Raw genomic sequence first — 25,998 nt, forward strand, 5'->3', positions numbered from 1 at the left:
CGAGTTGCTGGAGGCTGAAGCTTTGACAATGCCAGGCACTCGCGCTGGCGAAACGTCAGTAAAATCATCAGACGAACGTCGACCGAAGAACCCGAGACCAATAGGCAGTTTGTCAACAAGTGGCCACGATAGCCTTAACAATTTTGTAGTATTCCAAAAGTCGTCTGCAAATGGATACCTGCATTCAGGTGAACGAGATGTTCGTTTCAACGTAACGTCACCTCAGTGCAGATCCACACTTGTTACTTTTTCAACACTGCGCCTGTGAGTGTAACATATACGCCAGTAGAGTTAAAAGTGATGCCTGCACACACACACACACACACACACACAGACAGACAGACAGAGAGAGAGAACGAGAGAGGAGGAGGGAGGGGGGGGAGGAGGAGCAGGAGGAGGAGGAGGAGGTGGTGGACGCCTTAGTTCGTGAGCGCGCCGCTAGGTGACGCAAGGGCGCGCTCGCGTCGCGCCGGCCGCAGCTTCAGTCTGCAGCCGTAGGTCGTGCAGCGCGGATAGGAACAGTTTGCCTTGCGGTGTGGGTAAGAGCGCGGCGCCCCCATGTCGCGGAAGCTGCTAAAGTTCCTCATCCTGTTCGACAACACGAACCTACTCTACTTCCCCGGGCAGTTCCTGTCGGGGCGCGTGCTCATGGAACTGGAAGATGAGACACCTGCTCTGGGTGAGTCTTACGTACTCAAAGCACAGGCGGCTGCCTACTCCACTACACGCTACCTTTGCGTGGTCCAAGCCGGCCAGCACTGGGCTCTGTGGATGACGAGAGCGGCCGTAAGGGATTCTGCCGTTTACGGACACTCCCATCGACCACCGCGCCCAGTGTCGGCTTGTACTGCGCGAAAGGTACTAACACGGCATTCGTCAGCCGTGCTCGGACGTTAAGAGACCGGCGTAGATGACACACACCCTTACATGACGTTACGTTGAAACGAACATCTCGTCACCTGAATGCAGGAATCCATTTGCAGACGACTTTTGGAATACTACAAAATTGTTTAGGCTTTCGTGGCCACTTGTTGACAAACTGGCTATTGGCTTCTGTCTCGCGTTCTTCGGTCGACGTTCGTCTGATGATTTTACTGACGTTTCGCCAGCGCGAGTGGCTGGCATTGTCAAAGCTTCAGACTCCATTGCCGGTGGAGAACTGGCCAGTCGCGCTGGCGAAACGTCAGTAAGATCATCAGACGAACGTCGGCCGAAGAAACCCGAGTCAGAAGCCAATAGGCAGTTTGGAATACTGTTAGATTTATCTAGATATTTCCAGTAAGGGTTTCTTTCCTGCAGTGGTGAAATACTGTGCAGCGTTTGGTTGCACCGAAGTATATGTGAAACGTAGAAATGTTTAGTTCCATAGGCAAAAAGCTGTTTTAAAAATACGAAAAAAAATTGACGAAAACATCGTTTGAAAGTTAAGATGATGTTGGTTCTCACGTCTGAAACTCGATGAATGACGAAGATTTTAAGACCATACGCTGTTAATAATTTTGTGAATGTTGCAGTTCTTCTTGTTTCCGTGCTTGCTAAGAAAATTGGAGAGGAATTCCGTCGGGTGTTTGTGGTTTTGTTCCACGCAGACCTGTTTCGGCACATTTTGTGCTATCTTCAGTGGGTTTGTGTATTTTTTGTGTTTTATTTGACAATAATCGCCCATTTTACAAATGTAAATATTGTGTACCATAAGTTTACTTTGAAGATTACCATGTAACAATTTTGCAGAAGAAAATAAACAAAAGCCGCTGCAGGTAGCACAAAGAGTGCTGAAACATGTCTGGGAGAAACAATACCACAAAGGTGTCTTGCATGAAGCGTAATTCCTTTCCAATACAGTGTTAATATGTAATTCGCTACTAGAATTTTCTCTTTAACCAACGTTTTCTAATTTATGATGCTTCTTATCTTGATGTGGATTAATCAAAAGCCATGAAACGTAAACGCATATTCAGCACAAAAATCGGACATTATGAATGGAAATTGATGTGCTTTCTTATAAAACCATAATAAAACATTTCACACGTATCGTTCGGGAATCGTCAGAAACAGTAAATGCTTCCTTCGAAAAGGTGATATTTCGTCTTACACTACTCTGAAGCAACGAACTGAATGACTCACGCTGCAAGAAAGACAGGAATTCGCCCAAGAACTGTAATACTGTCGTTTGTAAAAAGAAAGAACTGTCAATACAATGTTTCCAACTGTTCGTTACCCTTTTACCTGTCTAAATGCAAAGACAATGGCCATCACGTTAATATTGGCAATTTCGGAGAAATTGGGCTAAATCTACTACTACACTGCTGGCCACCGTAAATGCAACACCAAGAAAGCCAAGAGGTAGCACAACAAAATTTATTGTGTAGATAACATGTTGACCAAGTATCAAATGATTACGTTTACAGACGTCTGTGACATGTGGTTCCTGCCAGAATCAGTAGCCAGAGTAGCCGCCATTGTTGGAGATCACCGCTGCCACACGTCTCGGCATTGAGTCAAAGAGACGTTGGATGTGTTCCTGGGGTACAGCAGCCCAAGCAGCTTCCACACGTTGCCAAAGATCATCTGGTGTGGCAGCTGGGGATGTAATCTGGGTCACTCGTTGAGCAACCATGGACCACATGTTTTCTATCGGCGAAAGATCCGGAGAGCGAGCCGGCCAGGGAAGCACTTCAATCTGGTTATTGACGAAGAACCTTTGGACAATGCGTGCCACGTGTGGTCGCGCATTATCCTGTTGAAATATGGCTGTGGCCGAGCCCTGAAGGTAAGGAAGGACAACTGGCTCCAGCACCTCGGATATGTAGCGCCGGCTATTTAAAGTACCGGCAATGCGTACTAGAGGCGTGCGAGAGTAATATCCAATACCGCCCCATACCATAATACCCGGTGCAAGACCAGTGTGGCGGTGCATAATGCAGCTGTCCAGCATCCTCTCTCCACGGTGTCTCCACACTCGAATCCGACCATCGTGGTGCTGCAGACAGAAGCGTGCCTCGTCAGTAAAGACAACGTCATTCCATTCTGCCGTCCACATCCGTCTGTCATCACACCATTGGCGACGGAGACGTCTGTGGTTCTGCGTCAATGGTAGACGAAACAATGGACGTCTTGCGGGCAGACCACTCTGCTGTAAACGGCGTCGAATGGTACGCGCAGTCACTGGATGATGCGTTACAGACGCAATGTGCTGTGCTATGGTTCGGGATGTCACTGAGCGATCCGTCACTGCCATGCGCACAATTTGCCTATCAGCACGTGCAGTGGTGCACCGAGGTGAATGCGATCGACCACGTCGGTCCGTCGTACCCTCCTGCATCCAACGGTCACATATCCGCATTACAGTTGTTTGGTTTCGTCCAACACGACTAGCGATTTCTCTGTATGATAATCCACAATCTCGGGTAGCCACTATCCTTCCTCTGTCGAACTCGGATACTTGATCAAACGATGTTCGCTGTTGTCTACGAGGCATAACTGATCGTCTTGTGAAACAACCACAAGGTAAACACACGTGCCGAACGTACACTCGTCGAAATCGCCGAGCCTTAAATAGCGCTGTGAGGTGGCGCCACAGGCGCGCGTGATGTGCGTCTGCGCTGAAATTCTAATCAGTTGCATATCTCATCGCTGCAAACCCATGGTGTAAATTTCACTTGATTCGGATGCTTCCTTCAGGGTGTTGCATTTACGGTGGCCAGCAGTGTATATGTCTAATACTAATAAGTCGTTCAATGAATACTTGTTTTCAGCCGTAAATGAAGAAAACTGGGACTGGTAGCTCCACTTCGCTTAGTGCATAAAGACAGAAATTCGACATTTTGCCGCCTGCTAAGTGACTTAGAGGGTGATTTCAAACCTTAGCACGACGGAGGCGAGGACGTACGTGGTCATCATGCATCTATATATAGCCTAGGGCTGCCACCAATCCCACCGGAAAGGGGTGCATTGGGGTGCTAGCACTACTTCGCCACGCGGACACTGGGCAACTGACGACAGCTATTGTCAGAAGACAACGTCTATGTTCCCACCAGTACACTGGAAGTTACTATAAACTGCCTGGCAGAGGTGGTTTCTATCCTGCCAAATATTAAGGCTCGGCTCTGTCTCTGAGCACTATGGGACTTAACATCTGTGGTCGTCAGTCCCCTAGAACGTAGAACTACTTAAACCTAACTAACCTAAGGACATCACACACATCCATGCCCGAGGCAGGATTCGAACCTGTGACCGTAGCAGTCGCGCGGTTCCAGACTGAAGCGCCTAGAACCGCTCGGCCACCGCGGCCTGCACATATTAAGGTTTCTTCACTATCCATTCACGGATTTGACATGGGAAGAAAGATTATTTATACTCTTCTGAGCGACATGTTATTAGTATAAAATAACCTCCACTGCCTCTTTTGGCGCGACATGAAGCGGACCTGAAAGACATTCTTACATTAATTATCGGAATTTTATTAGGAAAGTTAGCTATCTTTTATCGACTGTCGGCCAGATGGGCGATTCTGTCAGTCTTTAAGTCACTCAAACAAGGTAGTCACCATTCGTACCGCCCTTCCTGGACATCGGCCTGGTATGTTGTCCATGTACGTGAAGAGGCTTGCGTCACGGGCTCTCCAAGTGTTTTGAAACTGACTATTTCACAGAATTCTATCAAGCCAGACACTCGCTGCAATGGGTGTACGTGATAGCTTCACTTGGTGTTGCCAGACATTCCTATCGTCAGGTTATAGCATGACGTGAAGACTCCGGTTGTGATGCTGTGATACTACAGAGTCGGAGGCTATTGCATTGTTACGTTTCGTGAACTTATTATTTCTGTATGCAAAGTGATAATGAAAGCATTTCGACGAGGTTAACATTTTGTCCATTGTTGGCAGGCCGCTACGACGATTGTCAGATACAAGTTTTTTGTAGATAGCGCTGTCGCTAGTTCAGTTGTGTCGCGTTACCGAACTGTAGAAGACGACGGGGTGTTTACAATATTACCTCGTGCAAGGAAGTATCTCGAAGACGGAGCGCGATCGGTAGTGGGAACCCAACGCAGAAAAATGCCTCGCACAGTACCGAATAGAAGAGAAACAGACTTTTAACGCACTTCCGAAGGCACAAATTTGGTATTGGTAACGCCGTACGGAAACCTGAAAGAAAAAAAAAATTAGCGTCGTTTAACTTGTTTGTAGATGCTTGAAAGTGGCACAAAAGCAGAGACTTCAGTAACGCAAAGAAAACAGTTACGGCTGAAAGTGGGCGTGACGTCATTTAAAGGAGAATGAACGTGAAGCGGAACGGTCCATAAGTTCAGTCGGGAATAAAAGGGGATGGCAGATTTTTGGTTCACTGGTGGCATACAAGGAAAACGCATTTCGTGTAAGGAACACTGGTTATAAGCAAGTCGCGCGATTCAGAGAGGAATATTGCTCGAGTGTGTGGGATGCCTGTTAGGCTGAAGTCTTGGAGCGCACACAGAGAGAGAAGTACATATAAACACGCTTGCTTCAGTCGCGGCGAAAGAAGAGAGTGACATAAATGGAGCGAAGTGTTACTCTTTAATAGTAGACATTCGAACAAAGACGCCCAGTACTACGCTGAAACCTTCGTACATGGGAAGTAACCAGACCTCAGCAGGTAAAACTAATAAAAATTGTTTTAAAATACTTAGATGTCATTTGTACCGTCTATTAATGTCAGTTATCTGTAAAAAAAAATGCGTTTGTGTACAGTTGGTGTGTGGAGATTAACTGGTCTGGGTATCTACATCTACGTATATACTCCGCTAGCCACCAAGCGGTGTGTGGCGGAGGGCACAATTCTCGCCAAAGTCATATTTCAACCTCTTCTGTTCCACTTGCGGACCACGTGAGGGAAAAACGACTGTCTTAACGCCTCAGTACGGTCTCTTATTTCCATTATCTTTGAATGGTGATCATTGCGCGATTTGAAAGTTGGTGGTATTAATATATGCTCTGCATCCTCGGCGAAGATCGGATTTCGGAATTTAGTGAGCAGCCCCTTCTGTCTAGCGCGCCGTCTATCTGCAAGTGTGTCCCACTTCAAACTTTCTATGAGAGTTGTAACGCTCTCACGATGGCTAAATGCGCCAGTCACGAATCTTGCCGCTCTTCTTTGCACCTTCTCAATCTCTTGAATCAGACCCAACTGGTAAGGGTCCCATACAGACGAACAATACTCTCGACGAACTAACATATTGCAAGCTATTTCCTTTGTTGAAGGACTGCAAAGATTGTACCAATAAACTGCAATCTACAATTCGCCTTACCCGTTACTTGTGTAATTTGATCATTCCATTTGAGATCATTTTCGCCTTGTTATATGCAGTAGGTTACACTTAACTAATATTGAGAGATAACTGCCAGTCATTACACCACGCATTTATTTTCTGCAAATCCTCATTGATTTGTTCACAGCTTTCGTGTGATACTACTTTCCTGTAGCATCATCGGCAAACAGTCTCAGGCTGCTGTCACTACCACCAACCAGATCGTTTATGTAAATCGTAAAAACCGAATGACCTATTACGCTGCCCTGGGGCACACTTGAAGTTACGCTTGTGTCTGTTGAAGTCGCCCCGTTCAGGACGACATACTGCTCCCTGTCTGTTAGAAAACTTTCTATCCAACCGCATATGTCATCGGATAGACCGTAAGCGCGCACTTTTTGTAGCAAGCGACTGTGCGGAACTAATTATGACGCTGTGGAAGCAACACCGGGTAACAGTGAGCTATGACCAGCAGATTCACAATCACAAATGACTTATTATTTCCGGGGAAATTCTAAACATCTGCTTATAGCAATATGTATCAACACATACAGTGCTTGTAATATAAGGGATAGTGAAATGAAAACGAGGCAGATGGAAAAAGTGTAAGTTAACTGTTTATTATTTCAAAAGCGATCGCCGTGACTGTTAATACATTTATCTCACTGTGAGACAAGACAGTCGGTGCCTTCACGGAAAAATGTTTGCGTTTGCCAATGGAACCATGATTATAGCTAGGCGTGCGCGTCATCTTCTGAAGCAAATCGAGGGCCACGGATGTCTTTCTTCATGGCCCCAAAAATGTGGAAATCTCATGGGGGAGAGATAGGAACTGTACGGAGGATGTGTAAGGGCTTCCCATCAAAACTACTGCAGCGTAGTCGAAACAATTTTGGCAACGTGTGGGCGGGCACACTATCCCGGTTCCCGTAGGCACCTGCAAACATTCTCCCATGAACGCATTGACCGTCCTGTCTCATAGTGGGATAAATGTATCAGCAGTTAAGGCCATTACTTTTCAAATAATAAACAGTTTACTTATTTTTTTCAATCCGATTCGTTTTCATTTTACTGCCCCATCTACATCCCAAACTAGAAGTTAATGTGTTCTGTCTTCTTTACTTATTCGTCATCGAAGAGCAAATGTGCAGTTTCAATGAAGTGATTAAAGTACAGCAGCACGGACCAGCACCGAGAGAGGTGGCGCTCTGATCACTAAACGGGACTCGCATTCGGGAGGACGACGGTTCAAACCCTGAGCCCGGCCATCCTGATTTAAGTTTTCCGTGATTTCCCTAAATCGCTTAACGGAAATGCGGGGATGGTTTCTTTGAAAGGGCACGGCCGACTTCCTTACCCATCCTTCCCCAACCCGCTGGGACCGATGACCTCGCTGTTCGGTCCCCTCCCCCAAATCAACGAACCAACCACGGACCAGCAGGATTCTAAGAACTGTACAATGCGATCACTGTGGCTTCTGGTGGTGGACTAATGCTGTCCCAGTACCGCGTGTACACGTTGCCCTTGTCAAGCGTGCATAATGTTCCATTCAGATTTTGCTTCTGTAGTCTTTAGTTCCACTAACACTCAAATATCGATGCAGAGTTTTACGGATAAATGACTTTATCGTTGGCAAAACAGACACATCTCCGTATTTTAAAATAATTTTTTTTGGGTTGGAGCTGTGGTACTTCCCTTGTCATAAAACTGAAAGTAAGCTTTTTCCAGGACGAAACGTGAACATTATTTTATTAAAGATCCCAGCAGAGGGGTCGAATCAACGATTATTTCAGAGGAATATGACGCGGCCTAACAACCCAGAAGATTTTAACAGCGGCCACGAAAGCGTGAAGTCTTACATATTATTTCAGAGTGCTTCCTATGACACTGTTGTTGTTGTGGTCTTAAGTCCTGAGACTGGTTTGATGCAACTCTCCATGCTACTCTATCGTGTGCAAGCTTTTTCATCTCCCAGTACTTACTGCAGCCTACATCCTTCTGAATCTGCTTAGTGTATTCATCTCTTGGTCTCCCTCTACAATTATTACCCTCCACGCTGCCCTCCAATGCTAAATTTGTGATCCCTTGATGTCTCAGAATATGTCCTACCAACCGGACCCTTCTACTTGTCAAATTGTGCCACAAACTCCTCCCCAATTCTATTCAATACCTCCTCATTAGTTATGTGATCTACCCATCTAATCTTCAGCATTCTTCTGTAGCACCACATTTCGAAAGCTTCTATTCTCTTCTTGTCCAAACTGTTTATCGTCCATGTTTCACTTCCGTACATGGCTACACTCCATACAAATACTTTCAGAAACGACTTCCTGACACTTACATATATATTCGATGTTAACAAATTTCTCTTCCTCAGAAACGCTTTCCTTGCCATTGCCAGTCTACATTTTATATCCTCTCTACTTCGACCATCATTAGTTACTTTGCTCCCCAAATACCAAAACTCCTTTACTACTTTAAGTGTCTCATTTCCTAATCTAATACCCTCAGCATCCCCCTATTTAATTTGACAACATTCCATTATCCTCGTTTTGCTTTAGTTGATGTTCATCTTATATCCTTCTTTTAAGACACTGTCCATTCCGTTCAGCAGCTCTTCCAGGTCCTTTGCTGTCTCTGACAGAATTACAATGTCACCGGCGAACCTCAAAATTGTTATTTCTTCTCCGTGGATTTTAATTCCTATTGCGAATTTTTCTTTTGTTTCCTTTACTGCTTGCTCAATATACAGATTCAATAACATCGGGGAGAGGCTACAACCCTGTCTCACTCCCTTCCCAACCACTGCTTCCCTTTCATTCCCCTTCGATCATCTGGTTTCTGTACAAATTGTAAATAGCTTTTCGCTCCCTGTATTTTACCCCTGCCACCTTTGGAATTTGAAAGAGAGTATTCCAGTTAACATTGTCAAAAGCTTTCTCTAAGTCTACAAATGCAAGAAACGTAGGTTTGCCTTTCCTTAATCTTTCTTCTAAGATAAGTCGTAAGGTCAGTATTGCCTCACGTGTTCCAATATTTCTACGGAATCCAAACTGATCTTCCCCGAGGTCGGCTTCTACCAGTTTTTCCATTCGTCTGCAAAGAACTCGTGTTAGTATTTTGCAGCTGTGACTTATTAAACTGATAGTTCGGTAATTTTCACATCTGTCAACACCTGCTTTCTTTGGGATTGGAATTATTATATTCTTCTTGAAGTCTGAGGGTATTTCGCCTGTCTCATACATCTTTCTCACTAGATGGTAGAGTTTTGTCAGGACTGGCTCTCCCAAGGCTGTCAGTAGTTCTAATGGAATGTTGTCTACTCCCGGGGCCTTGTTTCGACTCAGGTCTTTTAGTGCTCTGTAAAACTCTTCACGCAGTATCGTATCTCCCCTTTCATCTTCATCTACCTCCTCTTCCATTTCCATAATATTGTCCTCAAGTACATCGCCCTTGTATAGACCCTCTGAATACTCCTTCCACCTTTCTGCTTTCCCTTCTTTGCTTAGAACTGGGTTTCCATCTGAGTTCTTGATATTCATACAAGTGGTTCTCTTTTCTCCAAAGGCATCTTTCAATCGTTTAAAAATGGACAGGTGACAGCAGGAAAAGGCGCGTGTCGATGGTACAGGAAGAATGATTAACATTTCTTCTTCTAGAGCCTGTCCGTTCCAGATGCTGGTGACCACCAATAGCTATATCACCTCTGCTTCTTCCAGAAGGTTACTGGCTTGTGTGTGAAGTCAAGTTGCTTTGTGCTCTAAAATGATCTTCATCGTCCTATTTTACCAGATATCTTTCCCTGAAGAACGTTCCGAAGCAGTTTATACCTATTTCCATTCTTAATTTCGTGCCCAAGATACTGCAGTTTACTGTATTTAGGAGTTCTTTTACTCTCTCTATTTTGAGGAGAATATCGTTATTAGTAATTTTATCTGCCCATAACACTCTTTAGCCATCTCTAGTACATCCATATCTCAAATGCCTCAAGTCATTTGCCTGTCATCTCGGTCAAAATCGAGATCTCAGCTCCGTAGAAAAGCATAGGGAATGTTTAGAAACGAGAAATCTTAATTTTGTTTCGGGGGCAAGGGTCCTGAACACATTAGCCGATTCACGAAACGCAGCTCTAGCTTTCTCAGTACGAATTTCCTGTGAGTTGTCCCATTCGTTGTTAGTTTCCAGAAGTGCGTATCTGTGTACTTGTTCAGTACCATTAACGTTTAGATGACAGTTTGGTATATCTTTTTTGCTGATGACTTTTACTTTTGTTTTCTCGTGTAGGTTTTTAGGCCATAACGCTCATTACTTTCGTTATTGGGGATACATGATGTTGAAGACTATTCAAGCTGTCAGTTAAATGTTGCGTTATCATCAGAGTAGCCTACTTTGTTCACTTTCTCCGCATTCCGGACTATTCGTACCTCGACATTTTCAAGAACTTCTTTGAAGATATAGTCCGAATAAACATTAAAAAGCAGTGGCGAGAAAATACAGCCCTGTCTTACTCCTCGGCATCTCTTTAATATGATAGATTTCTCATTTTCTACCCTCATAGCAGTACGTATATTCATTCCAGTATTATCGTACGAAAGAATAGAAAATATCCTATGGCGAAAACGAATTGGACTTGCTATACTTTCACATTGCATTATTCTCAATCTGTAACGGTTTTATTTCAACACTGGATGACATTGCCTAGAGCGTAACTAGAAATTGCATTTATTTCTCTACGAAAGCGTGTGATTTCTATAACAATTCGTTTGCGAGATGAATTTTGAATGTACGTTTAGTTTTCAGTACCGTAAGCGGGGCATCATGCGTCTGATATCATTCATATTGTGTCAGGCTTCTTCCAACATTCATAGAATCGTCTTCTGCTTCACATCTTATAGTTTGGAGTATATCTGAGGAAACAACAAAAACTGTTTTATGTAATGATAATTTTCTTTAAACCTAGCACAGTTTGATTGCTACTAGGCGCATGACGCTCCAGATAGTGGTGCCGAAAATTAAATACGCATTCAAAATTCAACTCGTAGACAAATTGTTGTAATAATTAAACTTTTATAGATAAATAAATACAATTTCTAACACTGCTTTACCCATTGTCATTCAGTGTTGGCATAAAACCGCAGCCTGTTGAGCGTTGTACGTGAAGAGTAATGCACTCGGAAAGTACTGGATGAATCTATCATCTATTCACATCCAACTCCTCTTCACGGATGTTTCGGAGAGCGTAGCTGTGCGCGGATGTTAAGGACAACTGATGGTGGTGCCCTCCATATGTAATAGCGCTGTGTTTCGACACCTCCCCCTCCACCTTGACAGCAACACGTCATCCACTCCCGCTTCCAGATGCCGTGGACAACTGGTCTGAAGGCCTCAGTTACTTAATCCATTGCGCTCACCCACTTCCAATTTTCGTCTTATGAAACGAAATCAGTTCTTTTCTTCTTCCTTTTACCGTCTAGAACCACGTTCCTATTTCAGTTCTTAATCTTTTGTTGTTCTTTTCTTCATTCCGTCATTCACTCACTTTGTTTCCTTTTGCCGTCTGCAGACCATTTTGCGCCAGTCTTCTTTTCCTTCCTGTCTTGGAATCCTTCCAGTTTTGAACATTTTTCCCAAAATGTCTCTCTCTCAAATACTTCTGCTTCTCTTACGTTATTCCTTTCCAAGTCTTTCCTAACCTCTTCAACGCAGGTGCTTGTTAATTTCCTTTCCCTATGCCTGCTGAGTCTATCGTTATCTAATCCATAAATATGTCCAATATATAATAATCTCCAGAAGGAGATTTTCACTCTGCAGCGGAGTGTGCGCTGATATGAAACTTCCTGGCAGATTAAAACTGTGTGCCCGACCGAGACTCGAACTCGGGACCTTTGCCTTTCGCGGGCAAGTGCCCTACCAACTGAGCTACCGAAGCACGACTCACGCCCGATACTCACAGCTTTACTTCTGCTCAGTTGGTAGAGCACTTGCCCGCGAAAGGCAAAGGTCCCGAGTTCGAGTCTCGGTCGGGTACATAGTTTTAATCTGCCAAGAAGTTTCATATAATAATCTCGTCTCCTTTATTGTTTCTGATATGTTTCTATAAATTCATCGTTAGTTCTTAACTTTCCAAAATGCTACGTTTTTATGAGAACCTAACATTTTCAGAATAAACTTCTTTCTAACATCTGAAATTTGTCTAGGCGCTTCATTTCGGAACCGCGCGACTGCTACGGTCGCAGGTTCGAATCCTGCCTCGGGCATGGATGTGTGTGATGTCCTTAGGTTAGTTACGTTTAAGTAGTTCTAAGTTCTAGGGGACTGATGACCACAGATGTTAAGTCCCATAGTGCTCAGAGCCATTTGAACCATTTTTTTTGTTAAGTCCCATAGTGCTCAGAGCCATTTGAAATTTATCAGGCTTGTAGTACTAGTCATTCGCTAGTATACGAGCATTCTGTTTTTCTTCTCTTTTTTTTAAAAAAAAATTGTGGTAAGTTCCTGTGGGACCAACTGCTGAGGTCATCGGTCCCTAGGCTACTTAATGTAACTTAAACTAACTTACGCTAAGGGCAACACACACACACACACACACACACACACACACACACACACACACACACACACATGCTCGAGGGAGGACTCTACTTACGACGGGGTGAGCCGCGCGAACCGTGGCAACGCGCCCGAGACAGCGCGTCTACCAGGCGCGGCCATTCTGGTTTCACTATTGTGTTGGAGTACTTTATTTTAAGTATATTAAATAAGCACTTTTTGTTGTAGATAGTTTAGTCATCCCATACACCGTTTTCCACCCTGTATATCCTTTCCTCTCAAGCATATTTTTCTTTCTTCAATTATCTCCCGCAAAAACTTGACTTTGTTAACTTTTCTATTTGCCCAATATTTGTTGTTAAATATTTTGGAGCACTTTTTGTATTTGTCATAAATTTCGTTTTCTCTGCAGAGGCTCTCAAGCCTGTCATGTTGGCTGTCTCTTCCAGAAGACTGACTTGCGCCGCTGTATCAGAATTTCAGAAAGTATGGCAAAATCATCCGCAAATGCTGGGCAATTTATTGCAACACCTTTGTTCTTTATCGCGAGCACGAGTAGCGATATTTTGAAGTCTCTCAGTTTTGTTACAACTTTTTCCATGACACAGTTGAAGAGAAACGTAGATAACCCGTCCCTTGTCTGACTCTGTATTTATTTTGAAAGATACAGATACCTCACCCGTAAATTTTACTTTTGAGATTGCATCTGTCAGAGTTTCTGGGACTAGGTTAGCCAACTTTGTTTCAACTCCAAATGCACCGGATTACGACATAGAGGATTTCCCTATCAACATTGTGCAAAGCTTTTTTTTAAAAGCAAAGAATGTTACAACTATGTCTTTGACTAATTACCGATTTCAGGTTGAAAATGTCTTCAGACCAGGGTCTTTCCTTTCTAAACTGATCTTTATATTAACCCAGTTCCTCTTCATGTTTCTCTCCATTCAAAGAGAACGTTAAGCTCGCTAGTTGGGCTGATGGGTTTTGACTTTCACCTCTCCAAAATCTGTTCATTGTCATTCATTGTATTGTTTGTGTGTCTTCTGGCCATTTCTGAGAGTTTTTAAGTTTCCTCTGTTGTCTGCTCTTCGTTAGTAGCCTATTGTTCCAAACGCTGCGCGATTTCTTATCCTGTCTTACACAGTGTCCATTTGTTGTCGACTTTTCTTAGTTTCTTCAAGTTAACCTTGACCTTCCCTGAGCAGCCTATCTTAAATAGGCCTTTGTGCATGTTTTGCTGTCCACTATGAAAATGTGTGAACAAAGCACCAAGAACCTGCGTGCGCGACACACGCTGACCCATTACACGACGTAATAAAAGCACCACCGTTGGCGAAGGGCCTCGTAATTACGGCTCACGGATCAACTCCCTGCACCGTTAAATCCTTTTAAGAAGGTCTGCTAGACTCGCTACTTTAAAGTGTACTAGTGGAATGTAACGGATCAAAATCAAATTGCGCTGAGGAAATTAGATTAGTAAATGAGAACTTGGACGAAGTATGTGAGTTTTGCTGTTTGGGGAGCAAAATAGCTGATGATGATAAATGCAAATCTGCAATAACAAGAAAGCATTTCTGAAAAAAAGATGCATATTTTAACTTCTAACATAAATTCAAGGGTTAAGAAGTCTTGTCTGAAAGTATTCGTCTGGAGTGTAGCCTTGTACAGAATTGAAACCTTTGTAGCCTATTCCACCCGTTATTCAGTCCGTACATTGTGCAGGCAGTAAAGGAAATCAGAGACAAATTTGAAAATGAAGTTAAAGATTAAGGAGAATAAATTGAAACTTTGAGGTTTGCCAATGACATTGCAATTCTATGAGAGACGGCAGATGACTTGATAACTTGAATGGAATGTATAATGTATATAGCCAATGTTATAAGACTGACAACAGTAAAAGTGAAACAAGAGTAATGGGTTGTCGTCGAATCAAGCCAGACGATACTAAGGGGATTAGATTAGAAAATGAAGGAGTAAAGATAATAGATAAGCTTTACTATGTGGGCAGCAAAATAGCTGTGGATGGCAGAAGTAGAAAGGATAGAAAATGCAAACTGGGAATAGCGACAGATGCTTTTCGGAAAAAGAGAAGTTTCTTAACACTGAATATAAATGTGTTAGGAGGTATTTTCTGAAAATATTTGTCGAAACTTGATTACAACACGCTGTTTTTCACGCATCGACATAGTTTCGTTACACACTATAATTCGGAGTCCTTTTGCGTTATGTGGGTGAAAGTATGTAGACATGAATGTAAAATATCGTTAACGTTTGTTTTATTTAAAAAAGCTTTAAGAGTTTTCACAAAAAACTGGAGACATTACTTTTCAGCACGCCCTCGATAGCACAACTTAATTAAAATAAGGGATCGATTGACGTGGCACATTTTTGAGGCCTCAAGAAATCGCCAGTTTAGTTGCTGGGGGGAATGGATGTGGGATGCAGTAGTTATGCACAGGATAGATAGACGTGAAGAGCTACAACAAACTAGGTTTTGCACTGAAGGCCTCAATAACTTACCGTACAGGTCTCAGAGTAGATTTATTACTGTTAGTTGCGTGTTTCGGGTCGTGTTATTTTCTGATAGCTGAAAAAAAACTTAATTATAGAGCCGGAGTCAAATGATTTATGATGTACAACGTCAGTTCTTGTTAACTATGTGCATAGTCATTCATTTCACAGTGACGCTAACATTCATGTCTGAATTAAAATGCTTGCATCAGAAAATAAGCCAAAACACGCAATACACAGAAATTGTGATCTAGACGGAAAGTGCATTTAAATATATGTAAAGATAGAGAACTTGTACAACGAGAGGCAAGGTTAAAAAAAGTTACTACTCTTACAATTAGACCACTCATCGCTGGTCTGTTGCAATCCAGTTGCACTCAGATCGCTTCGAAATATCTGACTGCTGAACCGGAAGTATACAACTTTCAACTGCGGCGAAGAAAAAGTCTCTCCAGTCAACTGTTCATAGACGTGAAGGTAAAAATTCCAACCAAAGGGGAATGCTTCGGATTATTTCCGGAAATAACACGATTTATTCCCTCTTCGGTAAACCTCGAACACAATTTTTGTAGCAGGAACTTTGGAAATATACCCCTAAAGCACCGTAAATATTCCGGAAGCCAATGTTCAGTGCATGGCGAAGGATACATCGTACCCTTACTGTCGATTTTCTTTCCTATTCCATTCTCATAATCAACAAGCGAAAATATCTCCGTGCTCATTAATATCTTCAATCATTTCCTCATTATCACTACGCGAAATCTACGCTGGTGGCAGCGTAATGGGCCTCACACTCTTTTCGTTGTACGTACGTCATGTGTCATCAGTTTTGTCCTACTTCAAATGCCCCATGTACCGTATGCTGATGACCTCTAGTTCTATCCAACTGCAAAGCCAACAAACCTGAAGGTAGCTATCGAGAATCGCAATAGCGACCAGTGTTGTGCTGTCAAAATAGCCGCAGGATATGTAATGAAAGCTCAACCTATCAAACACACAAGCGGTGCTCATTGGTTATTCTAGTCTTATTAGTCCTAAACAGCAGGAATCCCAGCTATCTTTAACCGTAATTGGGACAAATATCAACCTCTCACCCTCAGTATATTGTCTAGGAGTAATAATAGATAAAAATCTAAATTGGGCTGAGTACGTAACTACAGTGTGCAAGATGGGATCAGTATGTCTCCACGCCCTACAAAAACATGAAAAGCTTGTACAAACACATATACTTCCAAATACAGATTACAGCGATGTCTTTCTGCAAGGCCTTTCTCAGGAAACCTCACGGCGCTTGGAACTGGTTTGGCTTATCAGTGCTTAAGGTATTGATCTCACGTTATCGTCCCATTTCATATCACTTCTCAGTATTACCCCCAAATACTTCTTATGGTGCGAAGATCTTGTTCACTAATCTTTTAATCAAATACTTCACCGTTCTTTTTCTTTGTTAGAGGCAGTATCTTACATTTATTCACTTTTAGAGAAAGCTGCCAATCCTTATACCCAGTGGGTATTTTGTTCAAGTCCCTCTGCAAGTCCTAATTGTCGTCCAACAATGTTACTTTCCCGTATAGAAGTGGATCGTCATCCAATAATCATATAGTGCTTTTGATGATTTCTGAGAAACCAGTTGCCGGCCGCGGTGGTCTAGCGGTTCTAGGCGCGCAGTCCGGAACCGCGCGACTGCTACGGTCGCAGGTTCGAATCCTGCCTCGGGCATGGATGTGTGTGCTGTCCTTAGGTTAGTTAGGTTTAAGTAGTTCTAAGTTCTAGGGGACTGATGACCACAGTAGTTAAGTCCCATAGTGCTCAGAGCCATTTGAACCACTTTTTTGAGAAACCAGTTATGTACACGGAAAACTAATAGAGGTCATTTTACGCTTCCTTAGCGCCCACCCGGTGCTAATTTCGTTTCTGTGCAACATTTGCCGTCCAGTGCAACGTACTGGATTCTATTTGTCAAACACTCAACGAGCCAGTCACACATTTACGATGACACTCCGAATATCGCATCTTTTGTAGTCGACGATATAGCACGCCTCACGAAAGTGCAAGGAAACATTAGCGTGCATAGTTAGCAAGTGTCGTATGTGAACACAGCGAGTTATTTTTAACCTGATGTTTTTTTTTCTGAGTCCGTCCTGTTTCTGTGAGAGGAACTTGTTTTCCTTCAGGAAACAGCTGCCGATCCTCTATTACCGTCCGCCTGCTGTACGGTAACAACAGCTGACGTCACTCCAGCCGCCATACTTGCCGCCGCTGCCGGTTGCGTGCCCAGCCAAATACGGCGACGCCGCCGCACCTGTTTACTGCTCAGCTCCGGACTATAGAAGCACTGCGCGTGCGACTGCCAGCTGATACCAGCTCACGTCAGTCGGCTGCACGAGTTTCCATTTGAGCGAGCATCATCATCATCTTCTTCCTGTTTTAGCTCCAACAGATCTTCGACTTCTTTTTCACGTCCCTTTGGTTTCCTTTCCTAACAATTTTTCCTTCCAGTGCATATATATATATGAGAGACAGAGACGTGCCTGCAAGGACTCCCAAGGATTTAAGTTGTTTTCTTTTTTTTCCATAGTTGCTATGAGCTTTCTTTGCTCTTGATCCCAAACCAAAACATCTTCAACGGAGCTTCTTTATTACCAGATGGTAACTGAGCGAGGTGGCGCAGTGCTTAGCATACTGGTTTCGCATTCAGGAGGACGAAGGTTCAAACCCGCGTCCGGCCATCCTGATTTAGGTTTTCCGCGATTTCCTTCAACCGCTTTGGGTAAACACCGTGATGGTTCCTATGAAAGGGCACGGCCGACTTCCTTCCCCATCCTTCCCTAAATCGATGGCACTGATGACCTCACTGGTTGGTCTCTCCCACAGCCGGGGTGAGTGGCCGAGCGGTTCTAGGCGCTACAGTCTGGAACCGCGCGACCGCTACGGTCGCAGGTTCGAATCCTGCCTCGGGCATGGATGTGTGTGATGTCCTTAGGTTAGGTTTAAGTAGTTCTAGGGGACTGATGACCACAGCAGTTGAGTCCCATAGTGCTCAGAGCCATTTGAACCATCTCTCCCACAAATCAACCAACCAACCAACCAACCAACTGGTCCTCATTAATGTGCTCTGGAGCCACAGTTCCATCCCTTTTTCAACATTGTTCTGCTTTCGCAGGTGTACACCCCGCCCCCCCCCCACCCCCCTCCCGCCAGCGAAGACACGACCACATTCCAAATGAACATCTTGACTTTTTCCCCGCTTACTAAGCGACTAACGACTTGTTTACTAGTAGTTGTCTTATTTGGCTGAAAGCATGTTTAGCTGATGCAATTCTTTTCCTGATTTCACACGGTATGTTCTCTTCTGTGAAGCAGGTGCCTAAACAATAAAATTGATCGACTATTTCTATTTTATTTCTTTACCCGTTTACATCAGGGGTCTTCCTCATTTTTGATTTGCTTGCTATCTTAATTTTGGTTCAAACTGTTTCGTAGTTGCAAAGAATTTACAAAGCACATTTTTTTAGCTACCAGCTATTAAGTCAATATCATATGCAAATCTTATGCAGTGAATGGGAATTCTTTCATATTCTTGAAGGTTTTTTTTCCACGTAATTCTGGTAAATGCATTTTCAGGATCAATGAAGTCTGTGTAAGCATCTCGATTTAAATTCACTTTCTCCCTAACAGGCTCTTGAATGCTATGGTCTCATCTCTCGTTCAGATTTTTGTCTGAAACCAAACTGATCCTATTCACTCTCGCATTTTATTCTGTTTTTTACTATGCGTGTGAATGATTTGCTGCATGTGAAATTAGGTTTATCGCTCGATAATCGAGCAATCTGCTGTATCCTCTTTTTTTTTTATGAACCAGTATTGTTTTACATTCTACGATGTTGTCTGGAAGACATTGGCAATTATGACAACAGTTTCTAATATCAAAAAGTACATCTATCGCTCTTTTCTTCGCAATTGTACCAGAGCTTAGCTGGGAGTCTTTCACAACCTGAAGGATTTTTTGCTCACAGTTTTTTCAATGCTGCTTCACATTCCATTTTCATAACTGAGAGACCCACTTCATCTACTCGCGCCCTTGAATTTCTTTGAGTACTTTTTCTATGATGATATCTTTTCGTTTGTAAATTTCTTCAGAATATTCATTCCATCTGTTGGTTATTTCATGCGTAATGATAGATTTCCTCGTTTATCATTTACTACAGATGATCTTGCTATTAATGGGATAAACGACTATAATATAAAAAAGTGTTATGCTGCTCCCATTCTAGTGGAAGCCTATGGGATTTTTTAGCTAGTCGGTAGCTTTTGTCTCAGTTTCGCTGCCACTCCAATCAAGCAGCATCCCATATGGCGCGCACGAGGCTGACTGGTTACTTTGTCTGAAATTTCTGTATGAAAAAAATTCGTCGCGCTCACTGGGAATCGAACCCGGGATCTTTTGCGTCAATAGCCAGCGACTCTCCCCAGAGGTGGCCAAAGAAAGCGAGTGAAAATTTATCACACAACTCCACCTCGTACCCAGTTCAGTTCTTGTTGGACAGCGTCATTACTATAGGCGGGGAATGTGGAATAATGAGTTGAATTTTTCCAGACGGAGAAGACTGTCTCAGAAAAGACATAGGGGCTTTCAAAAATGCCAAAGGGGATCGCAGGTAGCCTGAAATGCTTTGGAAAAACTTTCGTTTAATTGCGCTACACATTTCGGGCAGATATCCGCGGCTGCGGTGGGTGGGAAATACACTGAGATCATGGGATATCTCCCAATATCGCGTCGAACCTCCTTTTGCCCGGACTACTGCAGCAGCTCGATGTTTCATGGCCTCAAGAAGTCATTGGAAGTCGCCTGCACTGCCTTCATAGCCATCCATAATTCCGAAAGTGTTTCCAGTGCAGGATTTTGTACACGAACTGAGCTCTCGATCATATTTCATGGGTGTTTGACGGGATTCACGTCGGGCGATGTGGGCTGCCAAATCATTCTCTCGAATTGTTGAGAATGTTCTTTAAACCAGTCTCGAACAACTGCGGCCCGGTGACATGGTTCTTTGTCGTCCATGACAGTTATATTCCATAATGAGATTTTCACTCTGCAGCGCAGTGTGCGCTGATATGAAACTTCCTGACAGATTAAAACTGTGTGCCGGACCGAGACTCGAACTCGAGACCTTTGCCTTTCGCGGGCAAGTGCTGTACCAACTGAGCTACCCAAGCACGACTCACGCCCCGTCTTCACAGCTTCTAGTTCTGCAAGGTTCGCAGGAGAGCTTCTGTAAAGTTTGGAAGGTAGGAGTAAAAAGTACTGGCAGAAGTAAAGCTGTGAGGACGGGGCGTCAGTCGTGCTTGGGTAGCTCAGTTGGTAGAGCACTTGCCCGCGAAAGGCAAAGTTCCCGAGATCGAGTCTCTTTTAATCTGCTAGGAAGTCTCTTTAACAATTCCATTTTTGTTTGGGAACATTGAAGTCCATGAATGGCTGAAAATGGTCTCCAAGTAGGCGAACATAACCATTTCCAGTCAGTGATCGGTTCAGTTGGACGAGACGACCTAGTCCATTGCATGTGAACACAGCCCACACCTTTATGAAGCCACCACCATCCTGCACAGTGCCTTGTTGACAACTTGGGTCGATGGGGTCTGCGCTACACTCGAACCCTACCATCACCTCTTACCACCTCAAATCGGGACTCATCTAATCAGGTCACGATTTTCCAGTCGTCTAGGGTCCAACCGATATGGTCACGAGGACAGGAGAGGCGCTGCTGGCGATGTCGTGCTGTTCGCGTCGGTCGTCTGCTGCCGCAAAAAAAAAAAAAAAAAGTCCAAATGTGTGTGAAATCTTATGGGACGTAACTGCTAAGGTCATCAGTCCCTAAGCTTACACACTACTTAACCTAAATTATCCTAACACACACACACCCATGCCCGAGGTAGGACTCGAACCTCCGCCAGGACCAGCCGCACAGTCCATGACTGCAGCGCCTTAGACCGCTCGACTAATCCCGCGCGGCTCGGCCTTAACGTATACGTTTGCCTGCATCTCACATTGATTTCTGTGGTTATTTCAAGCAGGGTTGCTTGTCTATTAGCACTGACGACTCTACGCAAACGCAGCCGCACTTGGACGTTAAGTGAAGGAGGTCGGTCACTGCGGTGTCCGTGGTGAGAGGTAATACCCGAAATCTGCTGTTCTCGGCACACTCTTGGCACTATGGGTCTCGGAATATTGAATTCCATAACAATTTCCGAAATATAATTCACCATGCGCGTAGCTACAACTATCATTCTACGTTCAAAGTCGGCTGATTCCCGTTGTGGGGCCATAATGACGTCGGAATCCTTTTCACAAGAATCACTCGAGTATTAATGACGGTTCCGCCAATACACTGCCCTTTTATAACTTGTCTAGGCGATACTAGCGCCATCCGTATACGTGCATATCGCTGTCGCATGACTTTTGTCACCGCAGTCTATTTATGCGGCTTGTTGTTGTTGTGGTCTTCAGTCCTGAGACTGGTTTGATGCAGCTCTCCATGCTACTCTATCCTATGCAAGCTTCTTCATCTCCCAGTACCTACTGCAACCTACATCCTTCTGAATCTGCTTAGTGTATTGATCTCTTGGTCTCTCTCTACGATTTTTACCCTCCACGCTGCCCTCCAATGCTAAATTTGTGATCCCTTGATGCCTCAGAATATGTCATACCAACCGATCCCTTCTTCTAGTCAAGTTGTGCCACAAACGTCTCTTCTCCCCAATCCTATTCAATACCTCCTCATTAGTTACGTGATCTACCCACCTTATCTTCAGCATTCTTCTGTAGCACCACATTTCGAAAGCTTCTATTCTCTTCTTGTCCAAACTGTTTATCGTCCATGTTTCACTTCCATACATGGCTACACCCCATACAAATACTTTCAGAAGCGACTTCTTGACACTTAAATCTATACTCGATGTTAACAAATTTCTCTTCTTCAGAAACGCTTTCCTTGCCACTGCCAGTCTACATTTTATATCCTCTCTACTTCGACCATCATCAGTTATTTTACTCCCTAAATAGCAAAACTCCTTTACTACTTTAAGTGTCTCATTTCCTAATCTAATCCCCTCAGCATCACCCGATTTATGCGGCTTCTGTCACTTAATTGATTAGAAACCCGGAGTTTGTCCTATACATGTGATGCATTGCAGCATATGGAAAATGAATTTGCAATACCAACAAAATGCACTGATGAGACGAAACATCATGACTCGACAGTGAGTAACACTTGGCAGCGTTACAGGCATCTGACGTGTTATGGAAGATATACAGGCGGAGCAGATACGAACAGGGAGTCATTCTAACGACAATACAGGAAAATACACAGATCTCACTTTGTTCTATACTGTTCATTGAATTTGTTTGTGGCGGACGTCCGATGACACTCGTTCAGGTTGTCCGTTGATCCGTGCACTTAGTTTTTTTATTACAGAAGACAGCTAACCCTCTGACCAAACACACTGAGCTACCGTGCAGGCACTACTTGGCCACGCCAAACAACTGAAAGATAGTGCTCAATTCTTGTACTATTGTTTAGAAGAAAGTAGGCTGACTTCGTTGCCAAACGCTGCAGCCTAAGTCATAAATGCGTGATAGTTTGGAAAGTTTCCAATATCATGCTTCACATAATTGCTTTCCATTCTTACTTGAAAGTTGTAAACACGGTTCGATAATTACTAACTAAACCATTTGTGGGAAAAAGTACACAAAGTCACTAGTAACGTCAGTTCACACTCATGTAATACACGTAAGCAGAGCCGATGTCTTGATATTTAATGATCTTTAAACTCTTATTTGCACAATAATTACACGTATTTTGAGAGAATATTGACCGCAAACGTTTTTTTGGATATAATCATTCACACTAACAACATAACCTAACTATATTTCTAATAAAGGAAAGGAGTCTATTATGAAGTCACTTTCCAACCGGATGCGTCCTCTGGTGATTCCTTAGCAACACAATTACTAAATCTAAATCCAAAAACGCTAAGTATGTTTAAAATAAGAAGTTATAGGTGCACATAAACCACAGCTCACCGATCGGCAGGGCCACACCGATATCCAAAACCACTCGGTACAATTGTCGTAAAATCGGTGGGAGGACCGATCGGTAACAGGTCTCAGAAGCTTACTGAATAGGATATTTCGATAAAGAACCGAAAGTGACGTCACTACCGAGACTAAGCTACTACACCGATCGTTATGAACGATACAGAATAGGGCCCCTGGAGTCGGCATGGGCCTTAGATCCCTGTTGGTACCTTCCAGAACCTCACTGACTCTCTTCCTGCACGTCTCGCAGCTTTCCGCGCTTCTAAAGGTGGTTATTCAGACGTCTGACACGTGGCCACGTAAGTCTGTCTGGACAGTGTATTTTCCTCCTCAAACAGCAAAACTCGTCTGCAACTTTCAGTAACTCATTTATCTTTGCGAAACGAATCGCTAGGCTTAAGAACACGCACTGCATCGTTTTCAATATCGCTCACTAACACTTCGCTTTTCTTTACACCACAAATATTGCCCAGATATCGCAGGAGCGTGTGTCATGTCCCTCGAGACCTTGGCAAAAAAAATAAATGTCGCATGACGGTGGCGTAGCTGCCCGAAACCTGTAACAAAATAAAATCATTTCCACAACACTTCCGACTGGTTGCCGTCTCCGTCAACAGTTGCTGAATTCTCAGCGAGCCGCCACGGGTTGACTGTGTCTGCCGACTCTGGCCACATTTGGACGCGTTATTAAGCGATCCGTTCGGCTGCTTTCGGCTCTGCCTCGGCCGCCACGCTCAGCTGTTTTCTTTTCCCCACAAAAAAAAACCTCAAACCTCGACCTCCTTTTTGGATCAGTTACTGGAAAACCAGACGACCGTCTCTCTGCTGTTTGGAAACCTGAGGCCATGGGTGTAAGTGTGTTGCGTAGATGATTAGTTTCGGTAGATGGCTACATGCTGGGCATCTACAAGTTCCTAAATGGCAGACTGGCATAAATGTAACGTTAATGAACATATTATTTATTTTTTTATAGGCTACTAGTTTTTTAATGAAATTCGTCTACGGATTAGGAGTTATCCAGAAGAAATGTTTTTAACTTAGATTTAAAACTTGTTTCACTGCCTGTCAGACATTAATCTTAGTAAAAAAATGGTCAAAACATATAAAACATATTTCTGATCAACTGACAGCTTTAACGATGATCTGTGTTTTTCTTCTAGTCCTACAGGTATGGATATCGATGTTATTCTCAAATTGCGATGGGTTATTTATGGCGAATTGCATTATAGAATATATCGAACCCCTTATGCCAAAACAACGAATGTGCGTTATACCACTTTTGAGATACAGGCGACGGACTGCAACACAGTCTGAAATATGGTACCTTAACAAATCAGCTTGGTTCTGATTTCTTGTTACCACACTGTTAGGGTATAAGATTCATAATAATACCTCCTTCTCCTTGGTATCGAGGGTAGGGGACGTTGTAATTGCAGATTCGTTCTTCTGGGATTACCAAGACGTACCGAATTTTCCTATACGTGTTAAATGAGAGATATCGAATGTCAGTTCCGATTACATTGCTTCAAAATAAACAAGAGAAATTACAAGCCAAAGTTTAAATCTACAATAAAACGTTATACAAACAACCCAGTCGACAGAAGCCTGTAACCTACAGTACATGGAGATACTCTTCTGTATCTGATTCGGTCCGCAGCTCGTGGTCTCGCGGTCGCGTTCTCGCTTCCGGAGCACCGAGTCCCGGGTTCGATTCCCGGCGGGATCAGGGATTTGCGCCTGCCTCGAGATGACTGGGTGTTTGTGTTGTCCTCATCATTTCCTCATCATTCATGCATGTGGCGAGATTGGGTTGAGCTAAGGTAGGGACTTTGTACGGGCGCTGATAACCGCGCAGTTGAGCGCCCCACAAACCAAACATCATCATCATCATCATCTGTATCTGATTCAGGCGGTAGGCTCGAAACACTGCTCCAATACTACAGATATTTCCACGTAATCTTCTGTTTTTCGCATATTACGTCTGAGGATTTCCTGCTGCTTTGGGAAGTTTTTTTGTGTATGCGTTGAGAACAGACATATTTGCCGAAGCTCTTTTTAAGGTTACTTCAGTGGAGCCCCTTTCCAATTGTGTCTTACAAAACAGTAAAAGAACTTTGCATCTCTCCTTGAAGAGTCAATCAATATACTGTTTCCTGCTAAGTGCTTATTGCGAAAAGACCAAGAAGGTAAAATTTAGAGAGACTGGAGTCTTACCAACAATACTTCTTCCCGCAAGCCCTTCGCGGCTGGAACAGGAAAAGAGGTAGGGGGAATGACAGTTGTGCGCAAAGTACCCTCCGCCACACGCCGTAAGTTGGCTTGCGGTGTATAGATGTTGATGTACGAGGGTGGTCCCAAAAGTAAGGACTCCTATTTTTTTATAAGTACATAGACCTGTTTATTTCTACAATGGTTTACATCAGTTTACAGCTTGAACATTTAGCTATTTTTCGACATAATCACCATTTCTGTCGATGCATTTTTGTAGACGCTGTGGCAGTTTTTGTATGGCCATGTCATACCAGCTCGCCGCCATGCTGCAAAGAAGGATGCCGCTA

General features: G+C 43.6%; 1 protein-coding gene across 1 annotated transcript in view; it reads left to right on the forward strand.

The window, feature by feature from the left end:
* Positions 1-462: 462 nt before the first annotated feature.
* LOC126483806 (arrestin domain-containing protein 17-like) overlaps positions 463-25,998 on the forward strand; it is a 151,302-nt gene continuing 125,766 nt past the window's right edge. Inside the window, exon 1 of the mRNA XM_050106988.1 lies at positions 463-679. Coding sequence (XP_049962945.1) covers positions 559-679 — 121 coding nt within the window. The 5' untranslated portion in view covers positions 463-558. The remainder of the gene's footprint in view (positions 680-25,998) is intronic.

The sequence above is a fragment of the Schistocerca serialis genome, chromosome 6 (assembly GCF_023864345.2).
Source record: "Schistocerca serialis cubense isolate TAMUIC-IGC-003099 chromosome 6, iqSchSeri2.2, whole genome shotgun sequence".
Classification (NCBI taxonomy): Eukaryota; Metazoa; Arthropoda; class Insecta; order Orthoptera; family Acrididae; genus Schistocerca; species Schistocerca serialis.